At 41.7% G+C, this 14,572-nt stretch overlaps 1 protein-coding gene across 1 annotated transcript in view; it reads left to right on the forward strand.

The window, feature by feature from the left end:
- Nucleotides 1-3,812, forward strand: part of LOC125299794 (leucine-rich repeat and fibronectin type-III domain-containing protein 2-like) — a 111,071-nt gene extending 107,259 nt beyond the window's left edge. The window contains 1 exon segment of the mRNA XM_048251235.1: nucleotides 384-3,812. Coding sequence (XP_048107192.1) covers nucleotides 384-1,488 — 1,105 coding nt within the window. The 3' untranslated portion in view covers nucleotides 1,489-3,812.
- Nucleotides 3,813-14,572: the final 10,760 nt, after the last annotated feature.

Below are 14,572 nucleotides of genomic sequence, written 5' to 3' on the forward strand. Positions count from 1 at the left end.
GATTTTCAAGGCACTTGCAGAGCATTATGTTGAAGGTCCATTTTCCAGCATGTCGGTCATTGTTCTGTTTTTGTTCCAGCGGAAGGTTCCACTATTATGTGAATAGCACTATTATGGTAGATAATAGCAAACATGTCTCTCTGCTGCCTGAAATTCAGCCTCCTAAACAGTAGCGAATGAATCACTCAAAAATGACTTCAAATGACTAACATTTCCTTTTCTGTTTTTCTCATGTGTGTGTATGTGTGTGTGTGTGTATGTGTGTCTGTCTGTCTGTGTGTGTGTGTGTGTGTGTGTGTGTGTGTGTGTGTGTGTGTGTGTGTGTATGTGTGTGTGTGTGTGTGTGTGTGTGTGTGTGTGTTTTTTTGTTTTCTCTTTCGTAGGATGATACCCGCCTCCAGCAAGGCCTTCCATGTCACCAACCTGGTGTCGGGCACCAAGTACGACCTGTGCGTGCTGGCAGCCTGGGACGACACGGCCACCACGCTGACTGCCACCAACGTGGTGGGCTGCGTCCAGTTCTTCACGCGCGACGACTACCCCCAGTGCCAGTCGTTGCACAGCCAGCTGCTGGGCGGCACCATGATCCTGGTGGTGGGCGGCGTGATCGTGGCCACACTCCTCGTCTTCATCGTCATCCTCATGGTGCGCTACAAGGTGGGCGACAACGGCGAGCCACCGGCCAGCAAACTGACCAACGTGAGCGACACTTACTCGCAGACCAACGGCGGGCGGCTGGGCCAGAACGGCATGCCCATGCCGCCGCTGCGGCCCTCGTCGTCGGTGTCAGTGGGCTCGGCAGGGTCGGCGATGGCCAAGCCCAAGGTGACCATGCGCGACGAGGTGGTGGAGTTCAAGTGCGGCTCGCTCCAGAGCAGCCTCACCTCCTCGGACTCGTCGGACTCTGACTCGCTGGACGGGGACGGCGGAGGTGGGCGGAGAGGGGCAGGAGGAGGAAGAGATGGCTCCTATAGTCCCAACTCCGCACTGGCCAGTATCTGGCGGTCAGCAACCCCCAAGCCCCGCACCAACCTGGACCAGCTCCTGGGCGCCTTCAACTCGCTGGACCTGCGGAGCCAAGCGGGCGGGCCCTCGGGCGGCTCGGAGAGCGGGCTGGGCCGGGGGCTGAGCGGCGTTGGCGGGGCAGGGCGCGCCGGCGGCCCGTCCACGTCCTCCTCGTCGGCCGCTGCGCCGCCGACCGACAAGGAGCCGCTGCTGGGCCGGACTCTGGACTCGCGGCTGAGCCGGCTGCTCATGCTGCCGCTGGACGCGCGGCCAAAGCGCAGCCACTCCTTCGACATGGGCGACTTTGCGGCCTCCACCGGTCAGCAGCTGTGCAGCTACCCGCGCCGCATCAGCAGCATCTGGACTAAGCGGAGCCTGTCCGTCAACGGCATGCTGCTCCAGTGTGACGAGGAGCTGGACACGGGCGGCAGCAAGGGCACCATAGACAGCGGCTCCGACTGGGTCATGGAGAGTACTGTGTAAAGACAGAGAGATATATAAAAAAACGACAGAGAGAAGACAAATAGAAACAGAGAGAGAGAGAGGGAGGGAGAGAGAGAGAGGGAGAGAAAGAGGGAGAGGGAGAGTGAATGAGAGACAATCTTGAGATTATATGTAAGTAAATATAGAGTATATGGATACACTAAAGATATATGGATTAAGCGAAAGCAATGCAGTTGGACCCAAGGAACACTGGGAACACTGGGATGTGGTGTTTCTGCGTGTGTGTCTCTCTCACACTCACCTGGTTCTGCATGAAGCTCATCTGTGTTCAGTATTGGTTATGTTTTGTTTCTCCAGTGTTGTGACAAAAACAAACAAACAAACAAACAAACAAAAAAATGACATTCATGATACGCCTTTACAGTTTCGGGACTGAACGTTTGAAGGATCAGGTTGGTAGGAGAGTGGATTTCCTATGTGTGCCAGCTGTGTGTTTTTAATGTGTATAAGTGAATAATCTGCTTATGACTATATGAGTGTGTGTGTGTGTGTGTGTGTGTGCGTGTGTGTGTGTGTGTGTGTGTGTGTGTTTGTGTGTCTGTGTGTGTGCGTGTGTACAGTATGTGTATGTGTGTGACTGTGTGTGTGTGTGTGTGTGTGTGTGAGAGAGAGAGAGAGAGAGAGAGAGAGAAAGAGAGAGTGTTCATATGTTTGTACATGCATGGGAAAAAGACTCAACCTGAATATTGGATAAAAATCGGAGTAGTTCGCCATGCCAATAACATCAAAGACTCTGATCAGGAGACAAAGACTTGCTTAAGAATTATATTAAAAAAAAAAAAGTTTAAATACATGTAATGAATTTAAAAAAGTTTTATATTTTTATGTTGTTGGACAAACACACAAAATCTACGACTGCTCACTCCTTGCTCATGAACTGGAGCAGACTGCAGGAACTTGGAGATGACAGCTTTTCCTGGCCCTCTCAACTCACCACCCTCTGTTATGCTCTGACCAGGTCTCTTTTTTTACTCGTGTCAACATCATCTTCTTCCTAACCCAAACTGACAGAATGTGAAATTTGTTTAATTGATTTGTGGAAGATGTTTTCAGACCTTTTTGTCAACGACCCGAAAAAAAAAAAAAAAAAAAAAACATCCAAATCAGCAGTTTAAGCAATGCAAATCATTACATCTGAAGGTTGTTCTTGTTTTGTTTTCTTGTTGTGTATTCCTGATGTACAAACCAAACAACAAAAAAGTAAGATTTAATCAGAAGATTAATTTATCATCATTAAGGTGGGCTTATTTGGTGGACTCTGGCTGTCATGGTGGGTTAATTGCAGTGAAATTCGCTTAGATCATCAGCAAATTATCTCTCAGCGGAGGCCTCTTTTGTCCTCTTGATTTTAAAGAAAAGTCAAAGTTATCCACCCTTTAGAGGACTAGATGGCTAAGCCTGAACTGAAGCACTGCTCCCAGATCAGTGGTCAGCTGCTCAGTGGTCACACAAAGAAAAAGGATCAGCTTTTGGATGTCTGGCCTTAATTTTGATCTTATTCTTTTTTTGTTTTTACTTCGGAAAAGCAAATAGAATGTATTTTCCTTTGAGTCTACCCCACTAATTGTGGGAGAAAAAAAAGGTTCTGTCCTCATTTTAAAAAGGGAGACATGGAGTACACTTTTAAGTTATATGAGAGCATATGTCTGTGTACATATTGCACTACATGAATACACTTGTATTTGAATGCTTTCAATAGTGACTGACAGGAATAGACATGACATGCTAAGTCTTTTAAGAGGGTGGTCTGGTGTTACTGTGAGGGAATAAAACCCTGTAATCTCTGGTTTGGCCCCCGATGACTCCAGGCGTGACAGAGAACGAAGACAAGAGTATTGTGTTGAAGGCATCACGCTGTTTAGAACAGTAAGAACATTTTTGATAGACCCTTATTCCCTGGTACAAGAACTCATGGTGCACATTTCTGAAAGCCTCTGATGTTACAGATACAACATTAGGCAATCTTGACCTGTTCTGCAAATGAAGGATGTTTTACTTTTATGTGTGTTTAACCTTCCTTGTGGGCCCCTGGTGGAATTTTGATGACCTTTGACACTTACGGCAATTGGTTATATGGAAATCTGTCGGTTATATGGAAATCTGTCTCTTTTTACCAGTCAGGTTGGGCTGGAGATGTACACTAATTCTGTATATTGGCGCTCTTTGTTTCTGGGCTATGAATGAGTGAGGCTGTTGTTGGACAGTGAAGCAACATTGTATAGTAGTGGTTTGTTTGTTTTTTTTTCTTTTCGTTTTTTTCTGGTTTTGCAATGATAAAAAAGTGCGGGGAGCAGCAAAGTTTACTTTGGTGTTACAGCGTGTCTGTATACGTACCTCACACAGTAGAAATGTTTCTGTGGTCGAATCATTTTGTTTTTGTTTTTGCTACAAAAAAGAAAGATAAATATGAAGTTGTCTGAAACTAACTGAAGTATGCTTGAATGCTTCTTTCCTATAACCTTCCATTTTAGCTATACTGTGTAGCACTACGAAAACCCTGCCCATGGACAAATGCAGTTACTGAAAACATATAAGAATAATTTAAGGGCTGTGGTTGTTGCAGACAAGATTGAGTTGAAATGCAGAAATTCTCAGCAACCCAGAAATTACTGCAGTAATTTTGAGTAAACATTGACATTTTGTTGAAATATTGTGGTAAGAGAAATCTTGCAATGGCATTTGCTGGAAATCCTCCAGTATTTAATTTGTGGGCCTGATTAATAGTACTACTAGCACTGGACTGGAACAGTCACTGACAAGTCCTTACGTTCGACGTTACAAAGGCGCTGTCCCAAGTGAAGGTGCTGAATTAGTTGACATCGATTGCTCAGGAATCGATTTTCTACTTCACGTGAAGGTGCATGACGGGGTTAAGAAACAACACGTTCTATGCAAATGAAACATTCCTCAAATTATTCCAGTAACATTTATTTTAACATAGTTTAAGTTATCGGTAAAATATAAACTATTAACTAAATTATCAAATTGTCAGTAATATGTTCACACGATATGTTGTGACTGGTAGACTAACCGGGTAGGCCTATCCCTCGCTAATCATCCACCCTCCTTATCCCGTTTTGCCACTTGTGCCGCTTCTTGACATGGGTTTAACAACTTCTTAAAATTATGTAATACACTTTTATATTAATGGTAAGGTACCTTACAATTATAATTGATTGGCAAGCAGCTGCAGTTATTTCTGTTTAATGCGGTATTGATAGATAGATAGATACGTTATTGATCCCCAGGGGAAATTCAAGGTTCAAATAAAAAAAATGCCATTGGTTAATGTTTTCAATAAAAAGCAACTTCAGACAATGAACAGAGAAAGATTTAGATACAGTATGGTGGGGAAGCAACGTAAAAAAAGGGCACCAAGCTTTTCGTCAGAGGAACTTGAAGTTTTGCTGGACGAGGTGAGCTTGCGCAAGGTGACACTGTTTTTCAGCTTTCGGAATAACTTGTGCAACAGCAACAAAAAAGAGCTATGGAGCGACATGGACTACACCGCGTTTTTGATTCAATACAAGGACACGTTGGATCGCTGCCATAGGCCTAGTTGGTCGCTTACTGGACACCACCATGCTTACCCATGTATAGATCTTAGCCATTTAGAGGCAAATTCTTTGCCAGCTTTTAATTATCAAAAGTGATTGCCAATTTGAACGCTTTAATGACATTACTAAATAGCCTAGGCTAATTACCACCATATTAGTTCTGATACCAAATAAAGTAAACTTCATAAATAGGCCTGCATCCATTGAGAACATATTTTATTAGTCTGGACTAAATGTCCATAACATAAAATCATCGTTGAGCCACAACATTGTCAACATACTGTCGGCCTACCATAGTTTGACTTGTACTGAGCTGCGCTGATTTCTAAAGAGACTGCTGAACAGTGGCGGCGACTAGCGTCTTGAGAGCTCAAACAACGCTAAGAGAGAGCTTACTGTACGAATGGTCCAGACCAACCTTAAGAACGTCTGACTTACAGAAGATATACTTAGCGTACGAACGTGTCGGGAATCGTGCTATAACAATAAGAGATAGGTTAACCCTTTGCAGACTGTGCCGAACATTCCATTTTTTCATACTCGATGGCCTTATGGCACAAAAAGGCTTATTGTATGATTATGCTACATGACAAAGATACAATATACCCACCACGCTAATCAGGAGAAATAGCCCTTTCAAATGGTATAAAATATAATTAATAAGTTTGAGGAGAACGTACATCATTTTTAAAAAATATCTTTAAAATTCAACCCCAAAAAACACGAAAATATCAGTTTGTCAAGATTAATCTAATTTTTCTCCCAATTTTTATTGTAGATAGAGAAAAACATAGAGTGTATGGGATATTCACAATTTTGTCCTCTACTCAGTGATAAAAACAGAATCAATGTGTCACCTTTTGTTCAAAAGTTATGATAAATTTATGAGACCTTTGCAGGCTGCACGAAACATTCCGCTTTTTTTCATACTTGATGCCCCTTTGTGAGACAAAAAGGCTTATTGTGTGGCCATGCTACATGACAGAGATAAGATATACCCACCATTGTAATCAGGAGAACTAGCCCTTTAAAATGGTACATATCATAGTTAATTTGGGGGTAACACACATTTAATTTGAGGGTAACACACATTGTTACAAACAAAACCTTCAAAATTCAACATCAAAAAACGTGAAAATATCAATTTGTCAAGATGAATCTTTCTTTTCACCTAATGTCTGTTGTAGATATAGTGTGCAAAGGATAGCCAGTGTTGTGTTCTCCTCAGTGAAAAAAAAACAGAATCAATTTATCACCTTTGGTTCAGAAGTTATGATTAATTTACTCATAACAGTAACAAGTAGAATTTTTAAAGAGTAGAATGTTTTCATTTCCCGGTTTGGCATCTGACCTAAAAATACAGATATAATGGTCATGTAAAAAAATAAGCTGTTTTACCATCAAAACAAGCTCAATATGGGATGTCTTACTGTACTCTGAAGAGGCTAAATCAATTGTGGGGAGGACAGATAAAGGCTGAAAGACAGACTAGCTGATTGTAACTGCTTCTCTTATTGTGCTTCATTCTACTATGAAAACAAGAATATAGAGACACTGGCACATGTGTTAGGTTTACTTAAAGGGGAAATAAATCATTTTATTTAGAAAAGTCTTAAACAATGTGATTAAATAACCAGGAACAACAACTTCAGGTAAATAACAAACATATGTTTACAAACATGCAGTAACTATTAGAACTACAAGAATGACAAGACAACAGTATAACAAAGATCAACAAATCTTACATGATGAAGCAAACATCAATTCATACTAACATTCACACACATATATATAAACAATTAAAACGTTAGAAGAAATTCAATACATTTAACAACCATACAGCATATAATTCGATACAATATATAATTATCCATATCATTTGCCCCACACATAAGGTGATACACTAACGCCACATTCACACCAGATCCGTGGTGTGTGCATTGTCACAGCTGTGGCATGGTTGTGTGTGTGTGTGTGTGTGTGTGTGTGTGTGTGTGTGTGTGTGTGTGTGTGCATGCGTGTGTGTGTCCATCTAAGCCTAGCAGACGATGGGGTGTAAATGCTATTGGAGTTGGTGTCTCTGTCTGTGTTGGAAGGATAGGCAAAGTGTATGCTTTGACCAAACTCAAAATAAAGAAATTGTCAGATAAGAAATATAGAAATTGAATTACAAATCTAACCAAACTATTATCACTATAATCCCTCTCATTATTGTTATAAGCAACACTCTTATCACAACCAGAAATGTGCTTGCGCCCAGATGGACACACACACACACACAAACATGCTTACCCAGCTGAGGATGATGGAAGATTATCTCCTCCTGTAGCACATCATTGTCTTCTTCTTCATCCAGAAGCTACCCATCCATGTCCCATGTCCATGCCATCGTGGTCCTTGGGGTCATATTTGCCATCAGCAGTCGGCTGCTTTCACCCCAGTTGCGTGCTTCTCTCCCTCCATCTAAAATAACAAATCACAGGTCTGATAGTGAATAGGTTGTTTAGTTTTATTTTACATTACTTCCACATAATCTTAATCACCACCAACCATGACTCTTTTCACTAAAAGTATTATTGTCACTGGAGGACTCCAATATTGCTTGGAGAGGTAACATTAGTCTCAGAGCTCACTACAGTAAGTGTTATTGCCTTGGCTAAACCATACATAGCATACCAGCTTACAAGCAAAAATTGATTTATTAACATGAGTCAGGAGATATGACAGAAAACATCTAAACAGCATATGCATACACATACACACCATGCATAGGCTACTGCAGTTGCGTGAAAGACAAAACACCCCTTAGAAAAAATAATGTGTTGAGTAGGCTTGGGTGTATGAGCTCCCATCATAGTTAGCCACCCAAAAACCTCATAATCGTAGCAGCCAACCTTACAGCCTAAAAAGCTAAACCATACTAAAACACATTTATAACAAATCTTCAGTCATGTATTCATGAAAACAGCAGTCAATGAATAAAATCCTTACGTTACACCATCGGTGATCAACACAGTCTTCCGTCGGTAGCGTAACATTAACGTTGTCATTCATGTCAGATGTTTCTATCTAAGTAAGCTAAGCAACTTGGCTACAAACAACTGTAAATTGTGCTATACATATTACGAAGGAATGAAAGGTTTATTTGACAATAAAATACCAATTAGGTCTACTTGACATAAAGTTGGTAGTCATGAAGCACGGAGTGAACTTTATCGCGACTTCTGGCGTCAAGGACATGTTGCAGCCTCTCCTGATGCTAACGTTACCTAACTTAGCTAGTTTTCTATCAGATGACAAGCAAGCAACATCGTTCAAAATAGAACAAATCGTTAAAGTTTCAGTCTTAGTAGGTCTGTAATCTTGGTTGACATATAGTAGCCCCCCCAAAAATGACTGAAAATGATGAGTGTACTAAAGATTACGGTGTGCTAAAATACCAGCTGTCATCAGCTGAAGTGAACACACACACGCATTATGTTCTGCCATGCATACAAGGTGTAATTACCAGCAAAAATAACTTTTAAAACGATTTTGAAGTAATAACATGGATAACAAGTAATAATAACAACAAAAAAGACTTGTTTTTACCTCAGATGATCCAGTAGTTTCTCCTTTAGACGACGTCAAGATCAACGATGCATAGTGCTTCGTGCTGTTTTTCCTCTAGTGGAGGGAGACGTCAACTCTTGATTTTTCCTTCACGTAGTAAAACAAATTCGCGCCACAAATCCCTTAACCAATCATATCGCCAGAAAGCCTATGATGTGACGTTTTTGAGGAAGTTTTCAGTGATAAAATTGGTTGGGGTATGGCGGAGTTATTAGACTGAACGTCATCGCTACTGGGGTACCGAAATTAGAATGGGCCGTCTGCAAAGGGTTAAGGAAGAACTGCTTAGCGATAAGAACGTTTTGGGGAACCGGCCCCTGAACCTTTACTCACGCTCTGCCTCTCTCTCTGTCTTTCTCTCTCTTTCTCTCTCTCTCTCGCTCTCTTTCTCTTTCTGGTAGCTACCATACAGTATGCGTAAGCTTGAAGCATAAGCATGAAAAGCATGTCAGTTTAAGGTAAACAAGTGAGTGAGACTAGGTGAGGGGTGAAAATTGCCAACCACAGAAAAAAATGAGTAAGATTAAACAAAACTGACAACAAACAACCAAATTGACACTGAAAATCCAGGAGTATAATGAGGTTTGCAACTGCAGATGTCTTCTTTTTTTAACGTACTGTTGTCATATGTTATCAAAACATGATAAAGGGATTGTTAGACTTGCTGAGAGTGATTCTGTCAGTTCTTAAACATCTTCTTGTCTTAATTAGCAAAGATCAGAACTGAGAAAGCAATTGTCGCTCCTGTTTTACCAAACAAAGATCATAGTTCTTGCTGTTGCCATGACAGTAGGGAAATGTTATCAGTGGATCCAGGACAAACGGTGAATCATTTCCAGGAACTGTTCTGAATTTACCAATCCTTTAGATCATCCACATCAGAGATTGAGACCTAACAGAGAAAGTTAATGAAAGCACCGCTAACACTTTCTATGGAGATCATCGCTGTAATGATGTATGTACACATTCATAACACAATGTAATGTGCGCATAAGTCATTATTGGGGGCCAAGCAGCGAAGCTGCGAGGACCTCATTGTGTTTCTACGTTTTCCTATTATTATTATGACCGCCGCGCAGCGAAGCGCGCCGCGAAGGTTTAGACAGATTTTTTATTTTTTTTTTCCGCATGCCCAAATTTCCATCAATGATTCCCGGGACACTGAAAGACCGGGGTACACGAAAACTTGGTGGGCATGTAACCCTACATGGATAGCATGGAACCATCGTTTTGATCTGTAGCCCCCCCGCTGGACTGGACCCCCGAAAGGAGGGTAGGGCAGACACAGTTTTCTGTGAATATCTCGAAAACCGTAGGGTTTAGGAGGACCATTTTTTTTTGTATGTTGATCTCAAGGGGCCATGTCAACCCATTCCATAACCACTCATTTCATGCATAGCGCCACCTAGTTAAACACAAAAAAGTAAAAATGAGGTGTTGTAATTGAAGGTATCTGTGACCTAACATAGTCAAAACTGCACGAAATTGGAAGTGTAGGATCATTATGACACCCTCTGTATGCACGCCAAGTTTTGTGGAATTCCGTTCATGGGGGGCCACACAATAAATTAATTTATGTTACTATACACCAACTGGCCTGTAGGTGGCCGGAGACAGTTTTCTGTGAATATCTCGAGAACCGTAGGGCCTAGGAGGTCCACCTTTTTTATATATGTTGGTCTTAAGGGGGCATGTCAACCCATCCCATTACCACGTATTTCATGTATAGCACCACCTAGTTAAAAATTAAAAAGCAAAAAATTAGGTGTTTTCATCACAATATCTCTGGCTGACAAGGTCAAAACTGCACGAAATTAAAAGTGTAGGATCATTATGACACCTTCCGAATGCATGCCAAGTTTTGTGTACTTTCGTTCATGGGGGGCCTTCCAATAAAATAATTTATGTGTACATTTAGTGACGTACACCAACAAGGATTCCCGGGACACTGAAAGACCGGGGTACACAAAACTTGGTGGGCATGTACCCCCACATGGATAGCATGGAACCGTAATTTTTCATTTTGATCTGTAGCCCCCCCGCTGGACTGGACCCCCCGAAAGGAGGGTAGGGCAGACACAGTTCTCTGTGAATATCTTGAGAACTGTAGGGCCTAGGATGACCATTTTAACCCATTTCATGTGCACACATGTGCACAAACAGATACACACACACACACACACACATACATTCACAGTAATCATACGTATGACACATACTCACACAGTAGACATATGTACGCTTGCATGCACAGGCACATACGCAGGCACACACACAAGCACGCACAAACACACACACACACACTCACACACACCCACACACATAACATAAACATAACACAAACAATCAAGAATTTCTCAGAATTATGAGCAGGCAAGATGGGGGTGGGGTTGTATAAAATGAATTTTACATGTGAAATCTATTAACTAATCATGTTTTGGTACTTGTTGTCTAGCAGATACCATTGAGAATTGAGTGTGGATAATGCAATTTAGTGAGACAGTTAGAATCATATAGGCCTTTCAGCGTGATTTATTTTTGTGGAAAAAATGTGCTGGACTGGGCAGCGGTCATATTTTGTACCGCTCTGCGGTACATCTAGTTACTTACTATAGTTGCTTGTAGAGATGACCTTCATATAAGACCTTCATATAAGGTAGCCATCCAGCTACCTCATATATCCACTGCTTTGTGCCTATTGTTGCCAACTCTGCCATATTTCGGGGAGAACATTATATTTTGACTAACAGTCATCTATGTGTTAATTAACACTGTGCTTTGCTGACATGACTGAGACTATAAATCATGTTGTTACAGTTTGATGGTTTTCAATACAATTGATCACACCTACACTCTTGGAATTACTGCAGGCACCTTGGGCATCTAAAGAATTGACTTTTATTTTAGCATTAAACATTCCCTTCAAATACATCGTAAAGAAAGGTTTATGCAGTTAAAATGAAAGATTTTCTATTTCATGCAGAAAAAAACATATACTGTTCAACTGCAAAATCACAGAGAGTGAATGTGTTTTTGCTAGTGTAAGAAAGGTGAAGGGGGAATCAACTTTTGGCATTTGAGATGGACTAAAAAAAAGCTCTTCCTTTCCATTGATCATTGATGCTCTTGGAATTGTCTTCAGACACACAGATATATACATGTATCCTGACTCCCCTCCCACGTCAAGGAGAAAGAGCTATCATTACTCTCCCTATACCATCAGCTTTTGTTTCGGAAAGGTCACTTAAACGGATTCTTCTTTGGAAAGGTCTCAGGTGTGAAAGAACTGAACCCTTCATGTCCAAGAAAAGACCAAGAAAAGATTAACGGAAAAAGACAGAGATTCCAAATCAGTCCGGACCACTTACATGTCTATTGACCAGTATGTAGTGCAATACCTCTCTGCTATGGGTACAATTCCCTGCCTTACCTGGCAATTAAACAGCAGGGGGTGGAGGTCAAAATGAAGAAGAAGATCAAAACAGTTAACTAAAAAAACAACATGAAAAGATTAACAAGGTCTAAATGAGCATTTACATTAAATTCATAGGTGGACAATTAATTCAAAGATGATGGATTAAACATTTATACATTTTGTTCACTGCACAGAGACTTCCAGAAAATGCAATGAAATTAAAATGGATAATACAGTTCATCAGGCTGTGTGCACCCTTAGGAATTGAACCATGTGGTGGTTAGCATAGCATCTTGCGCAGGTATGCAAACACAAGCAGAGGTAGAGAGACCAGTGGGGTATACTACGAAGCACGTTAGACATATCTAGGCCATGTAGACATATCGAGGCTTGACAAAGCCTTGACTCAGGGGTATACGTTAAGTGATACTACGATTGCAGTTATGTGATATATTTTGTCAAACTAGGCTTTCAGCTCAGATCTGTGCGCGTTCTCGGTGTTGGGATGACTTTGGCCAATCGTCGTGTAGCGTGGAGACGCACAAGACCGCCTCTATTTAAAAAACAATTACTTCGCATTCATGAGCGATAGCTTAATTTACACTGCAGTCATTTTTTGTGTCTAACCTATAACATCATATAAATCAATCGTCATCAGTTGTTGTACAGTATGGTATGCACGTCCATAGTGGGATATTTGCACGCACAGCACTATTAAAGCGCATTCGAGATCCAAAATGTTAGTAGAGGCGGAGCTCCACCTGTAAGATATATGACAGAATCCTACACGTGAGATAATTTCGTTTTTAAGACAATTGATTGTACATAACCTCCTCCCGAACAGGTTTGGTTGACAGCATAAGATACCATGGTGATATAGCGACACTAAAACAGATCCACTTTCGTGTCACAGCATAGCCTGGCTTTGAGCGCAACATACCTCGCTAACCCACTAATTGAGATTCGTAGTACACCCCACTGGAGGATGAAGGCTGGCCTTTAAATCCCCCCGCTGACATGCAAAACAAACACAACCAAAAGGACTCTGAGTCTGAAAAGGGTACCCTGGCATCTTTGACGGGATTGGTGGATGTCACGAGTCAGGTGACCGGTCAGGTGTGAGTCACGGTTGAGTGACGTGACCTAGCCTGGCCCGAGCATAATCAAAGGCAGGTAATCGATGCTTCCTGGACCTGCTCCCTCTCTCTGCTGCTTAATTGAACTGGTCTAATTGGCTGCATGTGGAACGTGTTTTCTGACTCACACCTCTGAGAAATTATCTGTTGGTTCGCTTCAGTGGTTCTTTCTGCATCCATCCACCCTGATGATTACCATCCCATCACCACACACACACACACACACACACACACACACACACACACACACACACACACACAATACAACACACACACACACATAGACACACACATCTTTATCCCATTGTTAATCTCCTTTCTTGGCAACAGAAGGGTGTTGAGGAAAGGCTATAAGAGTTTCTCTCCTTTCCTTCCCCTTAGACCTCAAATGATGAAGTTCTCCTAGCCTGACTGACTGGTCTTTTCATAGATTCCATGCCAATGCGCTGGATTCCTAATACTGTAAGAGACTTCGGAGTTGAATGCTGAATCCCATTATGAAAGCAACAGAAAAATCACTGGCATTCAGTGCTGAAGTGATTTTATTACACAGAATATGTGATGAATCTGAGAGTGAGTTTCGCCCTTGTGTGTTTGTGTTGTGGTAATGAACTAATCCAAGCTGAATTCTAATCATTTTGATTGAAAAAAAAGAAAGGAAAATGGAAAATAGAAAACTCACTAACAAAGCTCAGTTTCTCGATTCAGTTTAATTAAACTCTGGTTAAGGTCAATGGAGCAGCTCACTAGGCCACAAAGAAAGCATTACGGAGACCAAGTGACTAATTCCCACATGATCTATCAAAGCAATCCGTTTTCCGCCGCCCACAGTGTGCCTGCAGGGACAGACATTGAGCCTCACGAGGAGGATCATTTGCCCTTTCAGTCTCCATAGGTACTGTAGGCAATTCACCGTCACCGTGACAACATCGCAAAGCCCATCAAAAAGGTCCCCTTCACTAACGGCAAAACGCACTCTCAATTGTTTTTCATTTGTTACGACAAAACGCCATAACACACAGCCGTCCACATCCATCAAATCAGATCATTTAATTATCTTGCACACTGCGGGGTTGCATTTCCCATGAGCACTTCTCTTTTAGTGGGTACGTGCAGTTCTCTCTCTCTCTCTCTCTCTCTCTCTCTCTAATCTGTACATCTCACACTCATCTCATTTCCATTTCCAATTAGTGCTGTGAAAACATAGCTCACACGCTACACGAGGTTTCCCCCACCACAACATACCACACTCATGTCCAACTGAGGGGTGTACACATCTACTGACATACAAATAATATTCACATAACTCTTTGCATTTAATTCAATATTATATAAATCGAGGC

Source organism: Alosa alosa, chromosome 8 (genome assembly GCF_017589495.1).
Source record: "Alosa alosa isolate M-15738 ecotype Scorff River chromosome 8, AALO_Geno_1.1, whole genome shotgun sequence".
Lineage (NCBI taxonomy): Eukaryota > Metazoa > Chordata > Actinopteri > Clupeiformes > Clupeidae > Alosa > Alosa alosa.